This window comes from Cannabis sativa, chromosome 3 (genome assembly GCF_029168945.1).
Source record: "Cannabis sativa cultivar Pink pepper isolate KNU-18-1 chromosome 3, ASM2916894v1, whole genome shotgun sequence".
Classification (NCBI taxonomy): domain Eukaryota; kingdom Viridiplantae; phylum Streptophyta; class Magnoliopsida; order Rosales; family Cannabaceae; genus Cannabis; species Cannabis sativa.
Genome location: NC_083603.1, coordinates 37,483,018 through 37,507,395, shown reverse-complemented (window position 1 = coordinate 37,507,395; position 24,378 = coordinate 37,483,018). Strand labels below are relative to the sequence as shown.

Below are 24,378 nucleotides of genomic sequence, written 5' to 3'. Positions count from 1 at the left end.
TTCGTAGAGCTATTTACTCGATCGCAGACATTTCTGGAATACTTCTAACAGGGGACAAATAGTCAATTTTGAAAGAACTTATTGTCAACCTCTTTCAGATATTAATCTGTCTGATTCAGAAGAGAAGAACTTGCATCAGTATCTCAATTTCAATTCAAACATGGGTTTCGTTCACACTCCATGTTCTGAGAAATATTTACCATCCGAAAAGAGGAAAAAACGGGGTCTTTGTCTAAAGAAATGCCTTGAGAAAGGGCAGATGTATAGAACCTTTCAACGAGATAGTGCTTTTTCAACTCTCTCAAAATGGAATATATTCCAAACATATATGCCATGGTTCCTTACTTCGACAGGATACAAATATCTAAATTTGATATTTTTAGATACTTTTTCAGACCTATTGTCGATACTAAGTAACAGCCCAAAATTTGTATCCATTTTTCATGATATTATGCATGGATTAGATATATCATGGCGAATTCTTCAGAAAAAATTCTGTCTTCCACAATGGAATCTAATAAGTGAGATTTTGAGTAAGTGTTTACATAATGTTCTTCTGTCCAAAGAAATGATTCATCGAAATAATGAGTCACCATTTATATCGACACATCTGAGATCGCCAAATGTTCGGGTTCGGGAGTTCCTCTATTCAATCCTTTTCCTTCTTCTTGTTGCTGGATATCTCGTTCGTACACATCTTCTTTTTATTTCTCAAGCCTATAGTGAGTTACAGACAGAGTTCGAAAGGGTCAAATCTTTGATGATTCCATCATACATGATTGAGTTGCGAAAACTTCTGGATAGGTATCCTACATCTGAACTGAATTCCTTCTGGTTAAATAATCTCTTTCTAGTTGCTCGAGAACAATTAGGAGATTCTCTAGAAGAAATACAGGGTTCTGCTTCTGGCAGCAACATGCTATGGGGTGGCGGTCCCACTTATGGGGTCAAATCAATACGTTCTAAGAAGAAATATTTGAATATCAATCTCATCGATATCATCGATTTCATAAGTATCATACCAAATCCCATCAATCGAATCTCTTTTTCGATAAATACGAGACAGCTAAGTCATACAAGTAAAGAGACCTATTCATTGATAAGAAAAAGAAAAAAGGTGAACAGTGATTGGATTGATGATAAAATAGAATCTTTGGTCTCGAACAGTGATTGGATTGATGACAAAGAAAGAGAGCTCTTGGTTCAGTTCTCCGCCTTAACGACAGAAAAAAGGATTGATCAAATTCTATTGAGTCTGACTCATAGTGATCGCAATTCCAATCGACTAGGCGTATTATGTCGATTTTTTTGAGTAATATATCGGGAAATGCCTATTGATTCCTTATTCACGCGGTTTCGAACACAACTGGTACATTCCAAAATAATCGTTACTCGGGCATCTTTACCCCTAGCCATGAACCTCCTTTGGGTTTTTGATTGATTCAACTCTTCTATTTTTCTATTTTCCAATCCGAAGCGAAGAAGAAGAAAGGAAGGAAAAAAATAGAAGTTGCTAACTTGAAATCCAATCATTAAAGATTTCATTGCAATCAATATAGTAATAATAAGTAATATAAAAATTTCTACTTAAATATTTAATTTAGTATTTAGAATTTATAATCGCTGTACAATATTGAAGTTTTTTGTATGATATTGTTGCCACAGCTAGTCTATTTTCTTTCTCATTCTATTGTTAACTAAATATTAATTAAATTTTTAGCCTGGAAACCCAAGTTCTTAGTTTCACGCGGGTCAATCCGCTTTTTATTCTTTTTCGAATTTATTTTGAATTCTAAAAATTAAGATAAGAAGAGAAGGGGAGGGATTAGTCACAAATTTTTGATTGTATCTCTAATTTAATTTTCATCACCCCTTCCCAATTACTATCATTAAAAAAAGGGGAATATCAACGCATCCGGAAATAAACGATTGATCTCTATCAATAATCCCGCTAAAGACCCAAACCATATAGTACTTACTACTAGTGCCACGAAAAGATATGTTTTTAGATCTCGCATTTAAAATCCTCCTTCTTTTTATTCATTATTGTAATTTTAATACAATTTGTAATACATAATGCTAATACATATAGAAACAAATGCATATGTGTAGTTAATGACTGACACTTGTATTTCTACGCAGAATCCCTAAGACAAATTGGAATATACAACTTGAAATGTACAATGATTTAATAGATATTCATTAGTTTTTTCTTAAAACAACAAATACGTCCCTTTCTGTTTGAGAATTCCCCCAAAATATTCATTTTTTTACGATGGGTTTCATATTATATTTATTTAGTACGTATATAAGTCTATTATTATTATATGATATGAGCCTAAAAAAGAAAAAATGACAAGATAATTGAATTTTGTATTTCAATAAAAGAAATAAAAATGTGGAAAACAAGACAAGGATTCTCTACAATGACACTGTAGACCAATTGAAAGGGATGTAGCGCAGCTCGGTAGCGCGTTTGTTTTGGGTACAAAATGTCACAGGTTAAAATCCTGTCATCACTACCTATTACTTATCTTATGAGCAGTAACGAGGAATCAATTGAGATTGATTAAAATTGGATATACCTAAGCAATAGAGAATAAAATTCTCTAGGATAGTATATATATCTAAGTTGGGTTACAAAGTTATTCTTGTAATAATAATTAAGATAATTAAGGCGCTCTTAGTTCAGTTTGGTAGAACGTGGGTCTCCAAAACCCGATGTCGTAGGTTCAAGTCCTACAGAGCGTGCTTCGATTCTTCTTATTTGTTAGGTCGAAAATAACACAAAAATAATTGAACAACAATCTGAATTTGACCTCTGTAGATTAAAACAAGTAGGAGGTCAATCAAAAAAAGAGATGTTAATTAATCAAAGATCCAATTGATCACCACGCCTGTATTGTAAATATGCAGTTACAAATAATCCAGCCAAAGTAATAAGAATTAGACCTAAGACAATTCCAAATAAAAAAACTTCAATCATTTTAATTTCTTTGAAAGGGGAAAAGGAGAGGTAATATCTATCCTTAAATTTTAATCGGTATTACTCATGAATCTCAATGACCAAAAATTGAAAATTGACACGTTAAGTAACTATAGAATAAATGAACTACCACAGAAGGTTTTTATGAATTGTTCGTTCAATTAATTTCAAATAAGTCCTATCTTGTTCAGACCGATAAATAGAGCTGAGGTTATAGTCAAAGCTGCTAGTAGAAAACTGAAATAACTAGTTATAGTAGGCATAAAGAGACTAAATAAAATATGTTCTTTTTATACATATGTTTCTAAAGCACTTCCCTAAATTTCCATTTATAAAAGATACGAAGATAAACAAAAATACCAATTGAAAGTTTTTGATTCATCAATTATTATAATTATAGAAGGCGGTCCTAACAAAAATAGAGTAACATAGGTAAGAAATCAATTCATCATTTGTGACATCTATCCATTTAGAAATTTCGAATCAACCGATTCATTGAGCAACTCTTGAGTTGAGTACACTAAATAAACAATACAATATCTAATATATATTAGTATATATAGAATTTTTTAAATAAATTTTAAATAATTAGAAAAAAAAAAGTAAAAATAGTTGTTTTAGAACTTCATTCAAAAAGGAAACTTTCTTTGATTCACTCTGAAATAAAATTACCAAATCTTTTTTATTTTGATTATTTTTTGATTGTATCGACGAATCCTTCTTTTTTACTTAATTTTCAGTTTAGAACGACAAGTGATCTTAGCTTATAATGAAAATGTCCTTTACTTTTTTACTTTAAATTGAACTTATTTTTATATTTTGTCTTTCTTAATTACATACAAAGCTCCATCTTTGTAATTAGTTCAAGAAAGACCCTTTTCTTTGGGTCTAATACAACAACACTCTGTGCATCACGAATATTGATTATTATTTATTTTATTTATTCGTTGTTTTCTTTCCTTGAATACTAATACTATCTAGTATTTTTACCTCATCCTCAGTTTCGAGTCCGAAGCTAATAATAGAGAAATTGAGAAAACCTTTAGATTATTATATTACAAGCACTACTACAGTTACTGCAGGAATTGTAATGATACAGGAATTTGAGAAAGACTCTATTGAATAGTTGAATAGTACAAATTCTACATGTACACGCAACAAGAAAAAAGAAATTGTCTAACACTTCGTTTATATCCTGATTGGGAAATTTCGTTGCTGTGTCAGAAGAAGGATAGCTATACTGATTCGGTATACTCTAAAGAAACCCTTGGTACACTATTGACGATCTCACAAAGATCTGATTTCAGTGAATTTCTGTTTACTGATTTCATCTTTTACGGAGTCGACCCCCCTTTGACTATACAAGAATATGCGGAGCTTAAGATGTCTGGAAGCACAGGAGAACGTTCTTTGGCTGATATTATTACCAGTATTCGAGACTGGGTCATTCATAGCATTACTATACCTTCCCTATTCATTGCGGGTTGGTTATTCGTCAGCACGGGTTTAGCTTACGATGTATTTGGAAGTCCCCGTCCAAACGAGTATTTTACAGAGAGCCGACAAGGAGTTCCATTAATAACAGGCCGCTTTGATTCTTTGGAACAACTCGATGAATTTAGTAGATCTTTTTGGGAGGCACAAATGACTATAGATAGAACCTATCCAATTTTTACTGTGCGATGGTTAGCTGTTCACGGACTAGCTGTACCTACCGTTTATTTTTTGGGGTCAATATCAGCAATGCAGTTCATCTAACGATAAACCTAATCCCAATCATAGAGCTACGACACAACCAAACCCGAACGAACAAAATGTTGAATTGAATCGTACCAGTCTCTACTGGGGGTTATTACTCATTTTTGTACTTGCTGTTTTATTTTCCAATTATTTCTTCAATTAAAAAAAAAAGAAGAATAGGAAATAATAGTAGGAATTCTCTTATCCCATTCGGAAGGATATCATCTCATAATTATCTATGGCTGTTTATGTCTCTAGCACGACCACCTGATGAAATGTGGAGGAAAGTAGGACAAATGGCTGATACTACTGGAAGGATTCCTCTTTGGATAACAGGTACTGTAGCTGGTATTCTTGTGATCGGTTTACTCGGTATTTTCTTTTATGGTTCATATTCTGGATTAGGTTCATCCCTTTAGTAATTGGGTAAACTGAGTTGTAGACAGGACATGAAAGCATAAGAACTCAACGGAATCCCCCTCGAAGAAGACAAAGAAAGATGGGGTAGGTCCCGTTGAGCTCTTAATAATCATAATATTTTATTCGTCTAAATCGAAATGATAACAAAAAAAAGGATTTTTTTTGGATGTTTCAAAAAACTCCAATTTCGTTTTTTATGATATTTTTAGAAAATTAACTTAAATTACTTGATTCAGAACATCTGTTCCTCGATAGTATCCGTCCATACTTTATTTATGGAATAAATCTAAAAGAAGGGTTATGATAAACTTAGAAAAAAATAGAAACTACGAGACGAATAGGAATCTTTAACGAACGGGATCAAGAATGATTATTATTTTGACACAAGAAAGGGTTGTGGAAAATTCCTTTTCTTGTGTCAAAGATTAGAAAAACAACTAATCCCTTTTCGAATTAGAATGCTTTCTTCCTCTCATTCATTTTTTTGATACTTTGGTTTCTATTTTCTGCTTATTTATCTTATGGTTAGTGTTGAGTTAAATTGAGTTAAATAGCATTCTATATCTATTAGAATAGAAAACTATTGATTCATTTGATGGAATTTTAAATGGCATGGCATTGAAATCGGCCAATAGTGACATAATCATACCGCTTCGGTTTTGATTGAAAAAACAAAGAAATAAATAAGTAAAGTCAAATAGTCTTCTTCACAGTATACATACTATAACTAGTAATGCGTTACAAGTAATTCTCAAAAAATGTAATGTATGATATAAGATAGAGAACTAAAATAAAAAAGCCTAAAGACTTTTTAGAATTTTTTTGATAGAATTCCATAACAAATTTTCCAACAAAAATGGGGGATCTTTTTAGAGCTTGGTATTGAAAATCTGTGGATCTAGAAATTCATTTCGAACAATTGAACCTTTTCAAACTGTTTCTTTTTAAGAACCAAAAAGATTTGTGCCAAAATAACCGATGCCAAGAAGAGCAAAAGGCCTTGTACACGTAATGGATCTTGAAGTACTATTTCCGCATCCCCTTGAGCAAATCCACCCACATTAGGATTACTCCTTAATGGTTGATCCAGTTTGATGGATTCGCCCTCTGAAACAAGAAGTTCGGGGCCTGGAGGAATAATATCAACCACTTGACGTCCATCAGATGCCTCCACTATGGTTATTTCGTATCCCCCTTTTTCTTTTCGTATGATTTTGCTTACTATACCCGCCGATGTAGCGTTATAAACATTATTGTTACTCTTGCTCCCGTCGGGATAAATCTGACCCCTTCCTCTGTTCTCGCCTACATATATGGGATATTTTAAGAAATGAACGTCTTTCTTAGTAGTGGGGTCTGGGGAAAGAATAGGAAAGGTGATTTCACTATATGTTTTTACCAGGAACGGGACTTATCACAAGAATTTTTTTTTTTAGTGGGGCGATAGCTCTGAAAAGACAGATTTCCCATCTTTTCTTTAATCTCGGGCGAAATACGGTCGGGAGGGGCTAATTCAAACCCCTCAGGTAAAATAAGAACATCACCCACATTCAAGCCTCCTTTTTTACCATTAGCAAGAACTTGTTTCAGTTGCAGATCATAAGGAATTCGAACAACTGCTTCAAATACAGTATCAGGCAGTACCGCTTGTGGAACCTCGATATCTACGGGCTTGTTAGCTAAATGACAATTGGCACATACAATACGGCCTGTCGCTTCTCGTGGATTTTCATAACCCTGTTGGGCAAAAATGGGATATGCATTTGAAATGGGTGCCCTGGTTATTATATATATTAATAGTGATACGGAAATGAATCGAATAATCTCTTCCTTTATCCAAGAAAAGGTATTTCTAGTTTGCATAGTCCAATCATTTATCCCGAAAATTTCTACAATAAAATTAGATAAGTCACTAGTAGAGTTTCCTATCTATGATTCTGCTATTTAGATTTACTGAAATAATATTACTGGAATATTGAAGGAATCTCCCGGGTGGGTAGAAAGAATAAGTACAATTTTGACTGTTTTGCTAATGTACAAAGTAACAAACATTATATATAATTTGATCGGTCGATCCTTTTTCAATCATTCATTGAATGATAAATCACTACAAGTGACGGAGATACGCGATTTAAATAACGAAAGATCCAATATTTAAAAATTATATCTAAAATAACTGGAAAAGTATAAACAAGACCGGATATAATTTGTTCATTATGAGCAAATCCAAAATCTTTGTAGATAGAGCCAATCATTAGTTCCCAACCATGGGGCGAATGGAATCCTATACATAAATCAGTTAATAAAAGAATAGAAAAAACTTTTATTGTGTCACTTAAATTATATAGGAATCCTTGAAGACAAGAGTTAAGAAAAATAAGTTCTTCATTACCTAGAATAGAATAAACACTTAGAATAAGTAAAGAAATTAGATTTGTTGAGAAATGTAAAATCGTATGGATACGATCTTCATTGTCCATCTTGATCAATTGGATCATTTCTTTGTAGACTCCGACGTGAAACTTTTGTAACTGCCTTTCCGGGTATTCCTTTATCATTTCGTCGCAGAAGGAGAGTTCTTTTAATTCTATGAATTTTTTGAGAATATTCTTTTCTTGAATATCATTCAAAAAAAATTCAGAGGGCCTAGTATTCCACCACTTATTAACCCAAGATTCTAGACATTTATTAAATGTAAATGAGAGAGAGATCCACCAAGGCAAAAAATACTATAGATGCAAGATATAGAAGGGAAATAAATGCTTTTTTTTGCCATTTGCTCTTCCTCGTCTGTGAATTTTTAAATGAACTCACTTCATTCGTCGACTCTATACGATACTAATATTCCTATCAAGTATCAGTTCTATTCGATTACAAGTCATCGAGCCCGTAACTCTAGTCTCGGTTTTTTATTTCTGATTCAGTCCATAGGTTGGTCCTTAAATTTAGAACGAATACATAAACATACTATAGAAAAACAGAACTAGAATAAGAAAGAGTTGACTTCAAATTAAATTGAATGAAGAAATAAAATAGACTCTTATATAGAATATTGCTTCCAAATATATAATCAAATTGAAGCCTTTCGATAAAGGCACAAAAGAGCCATTTTTGCAAATAATATCTATTAAATAATAAATAGATTTGAATTTCGAGATGAAAGAATTCCCGGTTTTATTTTCTCAAAATATCAAAAAATGTCGAAAAAAAAAAACATCGCCGGTGGCCACTGTATAGGAATAATTGAGAGAAATTTCTGAAGAATACTGTGATGATAAAAAATGAGTGTCAAAACAAGACAGAAATTATTATTATAAAAAGTACAAAAAAGATAAAAAACGTTGATTAACAAAAAAGGATAGATGGACAAAAACTATTTCGTTGAATTCATATATACCCTAACATTTACACACAAATATAGCAGATAATAGTATAGCTATTTCCATACTTTGTTCTGAAGGATGAACTGGATATGGACAGTTCCAATAAGATTTCATTCTTGAACAAAAATCCATTTTTTGATTTAGTTCATCTATTCCATGACCGGAACAGGGGGGGATACACGTTACACCACGATTTTGAATCAGAAGTGAGATTTCAAGAAATGGCAGATCTATTCACTCTATCAATAACCGAGCCGGATCTGGTGTATCATAAGGGATTTGCCCTTTCTATTGATTCCTACAGATTGGACCAAAAACAATTCTTGAATGAGGTATTCAACTCCAGGGATGAATCGAAAAAGAAATATTTATTGGTTCTACCTCCTATTTTTTATGAAGAAAATGAATCTTTTTATCGAAGGATCGGAAAAAAAATGGGTCCGGACCTCCTGCGGGAATGATTTGGAAGATCCAAAACCAAAAATAATGGTATTTGCTAGCAACAACATAATGGAGGCAGTTAATCAATATAGATTGATCCGAAATCTGATTCAAATCCAATATAGCACCTATGGGTACATAAGAAATATATTGAATCGATTCTTTTTAATGAATAGATCCGATCGCAACTTCGAATATGTAATTCAAAGGGATCAAATAGGAAACGATACTCTGAATCATAGAACTATAATGAAATATATGATCAACCAACATTTCTCAAATTTGAAAAAGAGTCAGAAGAAATAGTTCGATCTTCTTATTTTTATTTCTCGAACCGAGATATCCATGAATCGGGATCCTAATGCATATAGATACAAATGGTCCAATGGGAGCAAGAATTTACAGGAACATTCGGAACATTTGATTTCTGAGCAGAAGAGCTGTTTTCATTTTCAAGTAGTGTTCAATCGATTACGTATTAATCAATATTCGATTGATTGGTCTGAGGTTATCGACAAAAAAGATTTGTCTAAGTCACTTCCTTTCTTTTTGTCCAAGTTACTTCTTTTTTTGTCCAAGTTTATTCTCTTTTTGTCTAACTCACTTCCTTTTTTCTTTGTGAGTTTCGGGAATATCCCCATTCATAGGTCCGAGATCCACATCTATGAATTGAAAGGTCCGAATGATCAACTCTGCCATCAGTTGTTAGAATCAATAGGTCTTCAAATCGTTCATTTAAAAAAATGGAAATCCTTTTTATTGGATGATCATGATACTTCCCAAAAATCGAAATTCTTGATCAATGGAGGAACAATATCACCATTTTTGTTCAATAAGATACCAAAGTGGATGATTGACTCATTCCATACTAGAAATAATCGCAGGAAATCTTTTAATAACACAGATTCCTATTTCTCAATGATATCCCACGATCAAGACAATTGGCTGAATCCCGTGAAACCATTTCATAGAAGCTCATTGATATCTTCTTTTTATAAAGCAAATCGACGTCGATTCTTGAATAATCCACATCACTTCTGCTTCTATTGTAACAAAGGATTCCCTTTTTATGTGGAAAAGGCCCGTATCAATAATTATGATTTTACGTATGGACAATTCCTCAATATCTTGTTCATTCGCAACAAAATATTTTCTTTGCACGGCGGTAAAAAAAAATATGCTTTTTTGGAGAGAGATACTATTTCACCAATCGAGTTACAGGTGTCTAACATATTCATACGTAACGATTTTCCACAAAATGGTGACGAAAGGTATAACTTGTACAAATCTTTCCATTTTCAAATTCGATCTGATCCATTCGTTCGTAGAGCTATTTACTCGATCGCAGACATTTCTGGAATACTTCTAACAGGGGGACAAATAGTCAATTTTGAAAGAACTTATTGTCAACCTCTTTCAGATATTAATCTGTCATATTCAGAAGAGAAGAACTTGCATCAGTATCTCAATTTCAATTCAAACATGGGTTTGATTCACACTCCATGTTCTGAGAAATATTTACCATCCGAAAAGAGGAAAAAACGGGGTCTTTGTCTAAAGAAATGCCTTGAGAAAGGGCAGATGTAAAGAACCTTTCAACGAGATAGTGCTTTTTCAACTCTCTCAAAATGGAATATATTCCAAACATATATGCCATGGTTCCTTACTTCGACAGGATACAAATATCTAAATTTGATATTTTTAGATACTTTTTCAGACCTATTGCTGATACTAAGTAGCAGCCCAAAATTTGTATCCATTTTTCATGATATTATGCATGGATTAGATATATCATGGCGAATTCTTCAGAAAAAATTCTGTCTTCCACAATGGAATCTGATAAGTGAGATTTCGAGTAAGTGTTTACATAATCTTCTTCTATCCAAAGAAATGATTCATCGAAATAATGAGTCACCATTGATATCGACACATCTGAGATCGCCAAATGTTCGGGTTCGGGAGTTCCTTTATTCAATCCTTTTCCTTCTTCTTGTTGCTGGATATCTCGTTCGTACACATCTTCTTTTTGTTTCTCGAGCCTATAGTGAGTTACAGACAGAGTTCGAAAGGGTCAAATCTTTGATGATTCCATCATACATGATTGAGTTGCGAAAACTTCTGGATAGGTATCCTACATCTGAACTGAATTCTTTCTGGTTAAAGAATCTCTTTCTAGTTGCTCGGGAACAATTAGGAGATTCTCTAGAAGAAATACAAGGTTCTGCTTCTGGCGGCACCATGCTATGGGCTGGCGGTCCCACTTATGGGGTCAAATCAATACGCTCTAAGAAGAAATATTTGAATATCAATCTCATCGATATCATCGATTTCATAAGTATCATACCAAATCCCATCAATCGAATCTCTTTTTCGATAAATACGAGACATTTAAGTCATACAAGTAAAGAGACCTATTCATTGATAAGAAAAAGAAAAAAGGTGAACAGTGATTGGATTGATGATAAAATTTACCAGAAAGCACTATTCCTGATTATTCAGAATTTAATCGAATTATAGATAGGGATCATTGGAATTTAATATTCCCCTCTATTCTCCATAAAAATTATGATTTATTTTTATTGGCAAAGAGGAGAAGAAATAGATTCATCATTCCATTCCAATGGATTCAAGAACGAGAGAACGAACTAATGCTCCGTTCCAGTATTTCGATTGAAATACCGATAAATGGTGTTTTTCGGAAAAATACTATTCTTGCTTATTTTGATGATCCTCAATACAGAAGAAAGAGTTCCGGAATTACTAAATATGGGGCTATAGGTTTGCATTCAATCTTCAAAAAAGAGGATTTAATTGAGTATGTAGGAATCAAAGAACTTAAGCCAAAATAACAAACGAAAGTAAATTGATTTTTTTTCATTCCCGAGGAAGTGCATATTTTACCCGAATCTTCTTCCATAATGGTACGAAACAATAGTATTATTGGAATAAATACACAAATCACTTTAAATACAAGAAGCCGAGTAGGCGGATTGGTCCGAGTGGAGAAAAAAAAGGATTGAACTTAAAATCTTTTCTGGGGAGATCCAGTTTCCTATAGAGATGGATAAGATATTTCGCCACAGTGGCATCTTGATACCACCGGGAAGGGGAAAAAAAAATTAAGGAATCCAAAAAATTGAAAAATTGGATCTATGTCCAATGGATCACACCTACCAAGAAAAAATATTTTGTTTTGGTTCGACCCGTAATCATATATGAAATAGCGGACGGTATAAATTTAGAAACACTTTTTCCACAGGATTTGTTGCAGGAAAAGGATAATCTAGAAGTTAGAGTTGTAAATTATATTCTTTATGGAAATGGCAAACCCATTTTGGGAATTTCTGGAACTAGTATTCAATTAGTTCGGACTTGTTTAATGTTGAACTGGGATCAAGACAACAAAAGTTCTTCTAGCGAAGAAGCCCGCGTTTACTTTGTTGAAGTACAACTGGTCTGATTCGCGATTTCCTAAGAATCAACTTAGCCAAATCCAATATTTGTTATATCAGAAAAAGAAATGATCCGTTAGGTTCAGGATTGATCTCTGATAATAGGTCAGATTGTACCAATCCATTTTATTCTATTTATTCCAAGGAAAAGATTCAACAATCACTTAGACAAAATCAAGGAACTATTCATACGTTGTTGAATAGAAGTAAGGAATCTCAATCTTTGATAATTTTGTCATCATCTAATTGTTTTCAAATGAGTCCATTCAAGGATGTACAATATTCCAATGGGATAAAAGAATCAATTAAAGTAGATCCTCTAATTCCAATTAGGAATTCGTTAGGCCCTTTAGGAACATCCTCTCAAATTGAGAACTTTTATTACCTTTTGAAAACTCATAATCAGATCTCGGTAACTAAATATTTGCAACTTGACAATTTCACACAGCCTTTTCAAGTACTTCAATATTATTTAATGGACGAAAATGGAATAGTTTATAATTCCGATCCATGCAGTAACACTCGTTTGAATCCATTCAACTTGAATTGACATTTTTTTCATAATAATTATGATAATAATTATTATCAAAAAAAATCCCCAATAATTAGCCTTGGGCGGTTTTTTTGTGAAAATGTATGTATAGTCAAACATGGACCGCACCTAAAATCGGGTCAAGTTATAATTGTTCAAATCGACTCTGTAGTAATAATATTGGCGAAGCCCTATTTAGCCACTCCAGGAGCAACTGTTCATGGCCATTATGGAGAAAAACTTTCCGAAGGAGATACATTAGTTACATTTATATATGAAAAATTGAGATTTACATGTAAGAATTGTAATGTTCTTACCAACTGGATCTTTCGATTGTTAATACGATATATAAGGACCGCTACTACAAATAGTACTACACCCTTGATCGTGAAATATCGATTGCTCGTTGAACCCTGTAAATGTGAATTGTGTGAAATTAGGATACTCCAAATTCGGGAGTCCAAGAGTTTTATAAAACGTTCTTGATGGAAAAAGATGTGAATGAAAGATATCACTGAATTCAATTGGGTCCATGAATCTAAGAAATAGTGAGAATTCTTGATCTCTCTCAATATCTCTCTCAATTCGAAAATCCAGGATTTGAATTGATGTCCTTTCATTAAGATTAAGTCCTCCTAAATTGCATTGATTTACCCTAAAGATTTCATTTCAATTGGAATTTGGTTATTCACCATGTACGAGGATCCCCGCTAAGCATCCATGGCTGAATAGTTAAAGCGCCGAACTCATAATTGGCGAATTCGTAGGTTCAATTCCTACTGGATGCACGCCGATGGGACCCTCCAATAAGTCTATTGGAATTGGCTCTGTATCAATGGAATCTCATCATCCATACAAAACGAATTGGTGTGGTATATTCATATCATAACATATGAACAGTAAGACCTAACAGTCTTATTGAGACTAGAACTCATAGGGAATAAAATTTATGGATGGAATCAAATATTTTGTAGTTACAGACAAAAGTATTCGGTTATTGCTGAAAAATCAATATACTTCTAATGTCGAATCAAGATCAACTAGGACAGAAATAAAGCATTGGGTCGAACTCTTCTTTGGTGTCAAGGTAATAGCTATGAATAGTCATCGACTACCGGGAAAGCGTAGAAGAATGGGACCTATTATGGGACATACAATGCATTACAAACGTATGATCATTACGCTTCAACCGGGTTATTCTATTCCACCTCTTATAACGAAAAGAACTTAAATCAAAATACTTAATAGCATGGCGATACATTTATACAAAACTTCTACCCCGAGCACACGCAAAGGAGCCGTAGACAGGCAAGTGAAATCCAATCCACGTAATAATTTGATCTATGGACAGCATCGTTGTGGTAAAGGTCGTAATGCCAGAGGAATCATTACCGCAGGGCATAGAGGGGGAGGTCATAAGCGCCTATAGCGTAAAATAGATTTTCGATAGAATGACAAAGACATATATGGTAAAATCGTAACTATAGAATACGACCCTAATCGAAATGCATACATTGGTCTCATACACTATGGGGGTGGTGAGAAAAGATATATTTTACATCCCAGAGGGGCTCTAATTGGAGATACAATTGTTTCTGGTACAGAAGTTCCTATAAAAATGGGAAATGCCCTACCTTTGAGTGCGGTTTGAACTATTGATTTGCGTAATTGGAAGTAACTAATTAGGTTTACGACGAAACCTAGAAATCGATCAGTGATCCAATTTGAGTACCTCTACAGGATAGACCTCAACAGAAAACTTAAGAGTAACGGCAGCAAGTGATTGAGTTCAGTATTTCCTCATATAAAATTATTGACTCTAGAGATATAGTAATATGGAGAAGACAAAATTGTTTCAAGCACCGACAGAACCAACCAGAAGCGCCCCTTGTTTCAAAGAGAGGAGGACGGGTTATTCACATTTCATTTGATGGTCAGAGGCGAATTGAAAGCTAAGCAGTGGTAATTCTGAGGATTCCCCGGGGGAAAAATAGAGATGTCTCCTACGTTACCCGTAATTTGTGGAAGTATCGACGTAATTTCATAGAGTCATTCGGTCTGAATGCTACATGACGAACATAAGCCAGATGAAGGAACGGGAAGACCTAGGATGTAGAAGATCGTAACATGATTGATTCGGCAAATTTTGATTCCTATATATCCACTCATGTGGTACTTCATTATATCGTATATATAAGAATTATACGATAGATAGAAGATCCATCTGTATAGATATCATCATCTACATCCATAAAACCGTATGCTTTGGAAGAAGCTTGTACAGTTTGGGAAGGGGTTTTGATTGATCAAAAAGAAGAATCTACTTCAACCGATATACCCTTAGGCACGGCCATACAAAACATAGAAATCACACTTGGAAAGGGTGGACAATTAGCTTGTAAAGACCGCTTAGTTTAATTTGGAAATTAGCAGTTGATTATGATTAATTATGAAAAGTTATTTATAGCTATTTAAATAATTTATTATACTGTTATTATTGAATTCTGAAATGCATTGCTATGTCATTGAGTAGTTTTCATATTTTGCATTTCCGGTGCCCGGTATTTTGGAACTCGGTGTTTGGCTCAGTAGAAATCACAACTTAGTATGTTAGTAGTTTGGGACGGTTTATTAGACATTGGGAATGTCAGGAATGGCCGGGAATTTAGAATTTCCCAAAAATACCCCTTTAGTGTGATTTATGTGGTTTTAGTGTGGAGGGGTAAAATGGTCTTTTTGCCCCATTAGTATTTTGTCTTCTAGTGAGTATATTAATTGAAAAATTAAGTGTTTATTTTATTTATTTGTTGGATGATTATATGGGGGGTAATGACTATTATTTTCATTTCATTCAAAAAATTACAAAGTTTAAAAATAGAAAAAATAGGAAAAGCTTTTCTCTCTCTTTTCCTCTCTCTCTCTCTCGGCTGGTTGTGGCTGTGCAAAGGGCTGGGTTTTTCTTGGTTGATTCAAGTGGTTTTAGCAAGATCAAAGTGATTCTCATTGAGGTATTTATTTGTTTAGTTTCTTACCTTGTTTTCTTGAAATTTATGATGAAAATAGTTGATGCATGCATGAAATTTTGAGATTGTTGCTGCTGTGATCTTGTTGTTGTTTCTGAGATTTAAGCATGTTAATTTGAAGTTATTTAGGTTGTTAGTAATGAATGTTAATTGCTTTGCTCAAGTTTGGAATTTTTAGCTCAAAAATATGGTTTTCAAAGAGAAATGATTGAATCTGTTGCTGTGATGTTGTTGATGTTTGTTATTGATTTCAGAAGCTATTTTAAGCATGTTTAAGTAGATTCAAGCTGGTTTGATTGCATGTTAGCTAGGTTTGCTCAAGTTTGAGTTTAGAACTCAAAGCTTGAGCTTTAATGGTGATTTTTGCTATTGTGCTTTCTGGGTGGTTTTGAAGCTTTAGAAATGTTCTAGGGGTTATATAGAACAGGTCTGGAAGGTTTCATGTGATTTGGGGTTGATTTGAGCAAGTTATGAATTTTTGAGTTTGCTGCCTGCGAGGAACCGGAATTCCGGTTGTGCATCCAGAATGCCGGATGGGGTTCTGAATTTTCCCAGAACCGGAATTCCAGTTGTAGAACCGGAATTCCGGTTGCAGAACCGGTCTACCGGTTGGGGAAAATTCTGAAACCCTAGATTTTCTCGATTTTATGTTTTAGGGGGTATTGCCATGCTTTTTATCGATAGGGAAACTTTTAGTTCCTAGTTTAAGTCCCCGGGAAGTGATTTAGCATGTCACTTATAGTGTTGTGATTTTTATGGTTTAGGAGCCTGTAATCCGCCGCGGCTTAAAGTTCCAACAGTTGACCAAGCACACCCGAATTCGGAATCTAGGTAAGATTAGTATAACAAAGATGCATATGTAGATTACATGTTTAGCGTGCATGTAGGAAGCCTGTTAGATTACATTAGTTCTGTATGTTGGCTTCGAACCATCCAACCCCGTCACGTCGGTACGACAGCCGGAGTATGACCAAGGCGGAGTATGACCGGTTCGACCGATCAGGCTGACACTTGGTTGGTGGTTCCGTACTATTGACGTATCCCGTCGGTACAGGCTGGAGTATGACCAGCAGTCGGAGTATGACCGGTTCGACCGATCAGGTGGATATAGTAACACGTCGGTACAGGCTGGAGTATGACCAGCAGCCGGAGTATGACTGGTTCGACCGATCAGGCTGTTACGTGTCAATAGTACCGCCCCTATGAACGTTCAGAACTCAGTACCGTGTTGGACACGGTAGTAGTGACTCAGTACCGTGTTGGACACGGCAGTAGTGGGACTCTATATCGTGTTAGACACGGCAGTTAGGGTTATGATCAGGGGTATGGGCGTCTGATCATGACCGGGATTTATGTATGAGTATTATTATGCTTTTCTTATTGAGTCTGTCGACTCACAGTTCTACGTTTATGTGTAGGTAAAGGCAAGGCTAGAGCTGATGGACCGTGAGCGAGCTTATGAAGGTTGTACATGTCGGGGCGGTTAGGCGTGGAGCGTACGATCATCGGGACAGCGAGGCTGATTTTGTAACTAGTCGCTAGGCGACAATTATTTTGTATAAACAGTTAAATCTTTTTGTAAATGATTTTGTAATCGGGATCCTGAGTCTTTTGTAATATTATTTTATAAGTTTAATTAAAAAGCAAAAATTTTAATTAATCACGTTTTCCATAAACCTCGTTGATTAGCAACGAGCTGCACAGCATGTTTAAAAATCACGTAATACGCCTATGTTAGTTAGGGTGTTACATAGCTAGAGCAGCAGGTGCTGTAGCGAAACTGATTGCAAAAGAGGGGAAATCGGCCACATTAAAATTACCTTCTGGGGAGGTCCGTTTGATACCCAAAAACTGCTCAGCAACAGTCAAACAAGTGGGGAATGTTGTGGTGAACCAGAAAAGTTTGGGTAGAGCCGGATCTAAACGTTGGCTAGGTAAGCGTCCTGTAGACCATCCCCATGGGGGTTGTGAAGGGAGGGCCCCAATTGGTAGAAAAAAACGCTTAACCCCTTGGGGTTATCGTGCACTTGGCAGAAGAAGTAGAAAAAGGAATAAATATAGCGATAATTTGATTCTTCGTCGCCGTAGTAAATAGGAGAGAAAATAGAATTTGTTTCTTCGTCTTTATAATATAAAAAAATAGGAGTAATTAATTGTGGCACGTTCACTAAAAAAAAATCCTTTTGTAGCCAATCATTTATTAAGAAAAATGAATATGCTTAACACAAAAGCGGAAAAAGAAATAATAGTAACTTGGTCCCGAGCGTCTACCATTATACCTACAATGATCGGGCATACTATTGTTGTTCATAATGGAAAAGAACATTTGCCCATTTATATAACAGATCGTATGGTAGGCCATAAATTGGGAGAATTCGCACCCACTCTAAATTTTCGGGGACATGCAAAAAATGATAATAGATCTCGTCGTTAGTTAATATTTAGTTAATAAATAATAATAATAAAATGAAATATAGATGCTTATCGTTCATTAGTGAGGAGTGAACCTTATGATAAAGAAGAAAAGGAAAAACTGATCTACAGAAGTATATGTTATAGGACAATATATATCTATGTCTGCGCACAAAGCGCGAAGAGTTATTGATCAGATTCGTGGACGTTCCTATGTGGAAACACTTATGATACTAGAACTAATGCCATATCGAGCATGTTATCCAATTTTAAAATTGGTTTATTCCGCGGCAGCAAACGCCACTCATAATATGCGCTTCAACGAAGCTAATTTAATTATTAGTAAAGCTGAGGTCAACGAAGGCAACACTGGGAAAAAATTAAAACTGCAAGCTCGGGGACGGGGCTATCCAATAAAAAGACACACTTGTCATATAACTATTATACTGAAAGACTTAGACGTAGAAAAAGAAAATTTATATTAATATATTATATGAATATGATATATTTTTTATATTTATATAAGATTTAATATTCATAAGGCCAGTATATGTATACATTATATGTATAGTAATACTAGCGGGGATTGTGGGACAAAAAATAAATCGACTTGGTTTCAGACTTGGTGCAACCCAAGCTCATCGTTCTCTTTGGTTTGCACAACCAAAAAATTATTCTAAGGATCTACAAGAAGATCAAAAAATACGAAATCGTATCAAGAATTATGTACAAAAAAAATATGAAAATATCTTCTATTGTCGAGGGGATTGCATGGATAGAGATTCAAAAAAAATCAACTTGATTCAAGTCATAATCTATATGGGATTCCCAAAATTATTAATAGCCCCCAAAAAATGGAAGAATTACAGATGAATGTAAAAAAAGAACTACATTCGATGAACCGGAAACTTAACATTGCTATTACAAGAATAGCAAATCCTTATGGACACCCTAATATTCTAGCAGAATTTATAGCCGGACAATTAAAAAATAGAGTTTCATTTCGCAAAGCAATGAAAAAGGCTATTGAATTAACTGAACAGGCAGCTACAAAAGGAATTCAAATACAAATTGCAGGGCGTATCGACGGAAAAGAAATTGCACGTGTCGAATGGATCCGAGAAGGTAGGGTACCCCTACAAACCATTCGAGCTAAAATTGATTACTGTTCCTATACAGTTGGAACTATCTATGGGGTATTAGGTATCAAAATTTGGATATTTGTCGATGAGGACTAATAATCCTTTACTTGACTTATCTTTAGATCGATCAGGTAATATACCAAAAACAAAAAAGAAAAAACACTTTTTTCTATTAAATCAAAACAAAAATAAATAATTCTATAAGGTTGAATAAAAATTCTATTAATCAGTTGATTTAATATAATTGCTATGCTTAGTGCGTGACTCGTTGGTTTTTTTAGGGTTAGATTTAAAAACAAAAATAGACCAGCCCATAAGTATGAATTAATAACCAACTCATCGTTTCACATTATCTTGATATAAAGAACCAGTCGAGATATGATATATTAGTCATATCATTGTAGCAACTGAAATTTGTTTTGTATAAAAAAAAAAAAGAAAAACAAGATTGATTAGGAGTTGTGAAACAATAAAAGTTAAAGTGTGTGGATAAATGAAAAGATGAGAGAAAGAGAGAAAAAACTACCAATGATATAGAATTCCAATATGTAAGGTCTATGATTCATTTTCATAAAGGAAAATGTAATAAAGCATTAATACTGAATTGATCCCTAATTAAACAAAATTGTTTTATTAAGAACAAATAAGAACAAAAAAATCACGAGCCCTGAGTCAATAAAAACTGAGAAGATTGACTCAAGATCAAATTTCATTTAAGAGCTCCGTTGTAGAATTCAGACCTAACCATTAATCGGGAAACGGTGGGAACGACAGAACCCGTGAGTGCATAAGATTCTATTGAAAACGAATCATAATGATTCATTGGGTAGGATGGCGGAACGAACCAGGAACCAATTCATTTATTCTGAAAAGTCATGGCATAAACTAATCTTATAAAATTGAATTAAAAGAGTAAATATTCGCCCGCGAAATTTTTTATTTTTAAGAAAACAAAATTTTCTATAAATAGAAATCAAATACATGTTTACTTCTATATCAAATAAAGATATCCAAATTGATAATAGCTTATCAAAATCAAAGACTCTCAGGCTTCAATATATTTAATCAATATATTATTGATTAAATATATGTATAATATTTTATAATCATTTCCTTCGCGAGGAGCTGGATGAGAAGAAACTCTCATGTCCGGTTCTGTAGTAGAGATGGAATTAATAAAAAACCCTCAACTATAACCCCAAAAGAACCCGATTCTGTAAACACCATAGAGGAAGAATGAAAGAAATATCTTATCGAGGTAATCGTATGTGCTTCGGTAGATATGCTCTTCAAGCACTTGAACCCGATTAGATCACATCTAGACAAATAGAAGCAGGGCGACGAGCAATGACACGAAACGCCCGCCGCGGCGGAAAAATATGGGTACGTATATTTCCAGACAAACCAGTTACAGTAAGACCTACAGAAACACGTATGGGTTCGGGAAAAGGATCTCCCGAATATTGGGTAGCTGTCGTTAAACCGGGTAGAATCCTTTATGAAATGAGTGGGGTAGCCGAAAATATAGCCAGAAAGGCTATTTCAATAGCGGCTTCCAAAATGCCTATACGAACTCAATTCATTATTTCAGGATAGAGATGTAGAACCAAAAGAAAAAGCTTTTTGGATGAAAAAAAACAATTGCAGGTTTCTTTTTTTGTTTTGAATAAACAACATTTTTTTTTTACTTTGCCCTTTGCATTGAAAAAACAGATCAAAAATGATATGATTCAACCTCAACCCCAATTGAATGTAGCTGATAACAGCGGAGCCAGAAAATTGATGTGTATTCGAATCATAGGGGCTAGTAATCGATGATATGCTCATATTGGTGACGTTATTATTGCTGTAATCAAAGAAGCAATACCAAATACACCGCTGGAAAGATCCGAAGTAATCAGAGTTGTAATTGTACGTACTGGTAAAGAACTCAAACGCGACAACGGTATGATAATACGATATGATGACAATGTTGCGGTTGTTATTGATAAAGAAGGAAATCCAAAAGGAACTCGAATTTTTGGCGCAATTGCCCGAGAATTAAGACAATTAAATTTCACTAAAATAGTTTCGTTAGCACCTGAAGTATTATAAGATGAGACCGTAAAGTCAGTTTTTATTTTATAGTATTTGAATGAAATTAATTTAGTAGATTTAGTAGATTGTTTGTGTCTCATGTATATGCCTTTAATTTTCTAATTAAGAAAAAAAAAAGACCATGTTGATTATATCCAAATTTGGGGACAACCAAAATCTTCATTTATTATGAGTAAAGACACTATTGCTAATATACTAACCTCTATACGAAATGCTGACATGAATAAAAAAAGAACAGTTCGAATACCATATACTAATATCACTGAAAATATTGTTAAAATCCTTTTACGAGAAGGTTTTATTGAAAACATGAGGAAACATCAAGAGAACAACAAATACTTTTTGGTTTTAACCCTACGACATAGAAGGAATAGGAAAGGGCCATCTAGAACTGTTTTAAATTTAAAACGTATCAGTCGACCTGGTCTACGAATCTATTCTAACTATCAAGGAATCCCTAGAATTTTAGGCGGGATGGGGATTGTAATTGTTTCTACTTCGCGGGGTATAATGACGGACAGAGAGGCTCGACTAGAAGGAATCGGCGGAGAAATTTTGTGCTATATATGGTAATCTTTCTTTTCTGATATCCAAATTATATACAGAACTTTCCTATTTCATATTTGTGAAAAAAAAAAAGAAATAGAGAAAGGGTGGTTTTCAAATATTACGCTTCCCACATTAGTTAATCCCTCAAGTGAAAGAACAAAAAAGGTTCATGAAGGTTTAATTTCTGAACCACTTCCCATGGTATACTTTAGGTTCATTTAAATAATGAAAATCAGAGCCTCCGTTCGTAAAATTTGTGAAAAATGTCGACTGATCCGTAGGCGAGGACGAATTATAGTAATTTGTTCCAACCCAAGACATAAACAAAGACAAGGATAATTTTTAGAAAAAAGAGGAGAGGGGATTCTAGAAATCGAAAGGCCCTACTGTTCAAATAATAGAAATAAATAATAAATTAAAGGCTCTGTTTTGACATGAAATGGATATATCTCTATATGTAATATCCCGGAAAAATATATTGATATGTTAATTGGGCATATTTTATTAAATATGTGATTATGTGGGAATTAGAGTAGGATTATAATCCTACTTAAACTAATTATGGGTTGGTTAGGGAGATAAGAATAAATAAAGCGTAATTTATTAATTACGAAGATTGTATTAGAATATGTGGGTATCGTAGATACCATAATTTGAATAAAATATTTTTTCGGGTCTGGCAATTGTGAGATTTGACGGGGAGGTCAGAAATGTCACGACAATAAGAGATGAATTAAATTGGAAATATACCAGACTAGTTTAAAATTTTAAGTTGTCGGTTTTGTGGAATAGTTAGAAAATGACCAAAATGCCCTTAGGTTATGAGTTAAGCTTAAGAGAATTTGGTTGAGGGTAAAATGGTCTTTTCCCAAGTTTTATTTATTTTGTTTTAATGGTTTCTAGGCTGATTGGGGTTATATTATGTAGATATAGTGAATGAGGATAAAATAAAAAAAAAAAAGAAAAAAAATCACACATATACTTGCTTCTCCCTCTCCTTCCCTTCGAGCAACCTAGGAGCTGAGCAAAATCAAGAATTTTTCTTCAAATTCTCTGTGGTTTTAGCAGGTTTCTTTCATTCAAGTTCAACCTAGGAGGATTAAGGACAAGGGATCGTCAAGCTTTGTTTATTCATTTAGGCTGGCATGCACGCTTAATCTCTGGACTGAGGTAAGAAAAGTATGAAATACTGTATAAGGTTAATATTACGATTATTACAATATCGATTAAGGTTGAAATTTCGGTATATGTTGTTACGATCTTATCTTAATCAAGGTTAATGTTATGTATTGGTTTTGACTCGATTATGATCGAGGGAAGTATTATGAAACAATTATTATCGTTTGACTCGATTATGATCGAGGGAAATATTATGAAACGATTATTATCGTTTGACTCGATTATGATCGAGGGAAGTATTATGAAACGATTATTATCGTTGTGGCTCGATTATGATCGAGTAAAAGAAACGGTTATTACCGTCATGAGTAATTACTCCTGAAACCGCGGAAAGGTTTCTTACTTATCGTTTGTTGTATCGGACAACGATAGTGACATATACAGCTCGTGGCTAACGAGTGGTAGGGGTACTTTATGAAGTACCTAAATTATGTGGTTATGAAGTTGTGGAACGATCAAGCGTGTTATTATGTGATGAATTGTAACTAAATTATTGTGTTATGGTATGATTGAATGAACGTTATATTATTTATGAAATTATTCTCTGTAACTATCGGGGGTAAAAATACATGTTGTAGGGATGTAAGATTTGAGTGCTTTATTAAGCACTGAGATTATGTGGTTACTGTAACATATGAATTAGAGTGATTTATGAGGTACTGAAAATGAGTGTTTATAACGATGTGTAATTAAGGTACTTAATAAACCACTGAGATGGTTGATTATGAATAGCTATAAATATTCTTTATTATGTATTAAATTTGCTTACATAAGCATTATGTTATTTTGTATATGTAGATTGACATATGTAAGACCTACCGGTATGTATATTATATTATTATGAAATCTGCCTGCACTTTCCATAAAGTCTAATTAGTAGCTTTTCTTGCTGAGTCATTATGACTCACGGGTGCTTCGTGGTGCAGGTATGGAAGTTGGAAGCTGTGTTCGGCCATGAGTCAGAGGTCTCCAGCAATGTACATATCAGCCTGGGGTCTTGGCTTCTGGGAAGCAGGATCGAA

At 34.1% G+C, this 24,378-nt stretch overlaps 1 protein-coding gene, 1 non-coding gene and 5 pseudogenes across 2 annotated transcripts in view; 5 read left to right on the top strand and 2 right to left on the bottom strand.

The window, feature by feature from the left end:
• The window catches only part of LOC133036057 (protein Ycf2-like), a 2,312-nt gene extending 1,000 nt beyond the window's left edge, over window positions 1–1,312 (top strand). Inside the window, exon 1 of the mRNA XM_061112524.1 lies at window positions 1–1,312. This exon is cut by the window's left edge and continues 1,000 nt beyond it. Coding sequence (XP_060968507.1) covers window positions 161–1,312 — 1,152 coding nt within the window. The 5' untranslated portion in view covers window positions 1–160.
• A 968-nt stretch (window positions 1,313–2,280) lies between these two features.
• LOC133035727 (cytochrome f-like) lies at window positions 2,281–7,009 on the bottom strand (annotated as a pseudogene).
• On the top strand, window positions 2,678–2,751 carry TRNAW-CCA (transfer RNA tryptophan (anticodon CCA)). Its single transcript has one exon. It is a non-coding gene; the product is annotated as a tRNA-Trp (tRNA).
• On the bottom strand, window positions 6,359–8,661 carry LOC133036056 (chloroplast envelope membrane protein-like; annotated as a pseudogene).
• A 2,199-nt stretch (window positions 8,662–10,860) lies between these two features.
• Window positions 10,861–13,843, top strand: LOC133036055 (DNA-directed RNA polymerase subunit beta''-like; annotated as a pseudogene).
• LOC133035724 (large ribosomal subunit protein uL2cz/uL2cy-like) lies at window positions 13,307–18,237 on the top strand (annotated as a pseudogene).
• Window positions 18,238–18,261: 24 nt separating this feature from the next.
• On the top strand, window positions 18,262–22,271 carry LOC133036054 (small ribosomal subunit protein uS3c-like; annotated as a pseudogene).
• The last annotated feature ends 2,107 nt before the right edge of the window (window positions 22,272–24,378 follow it).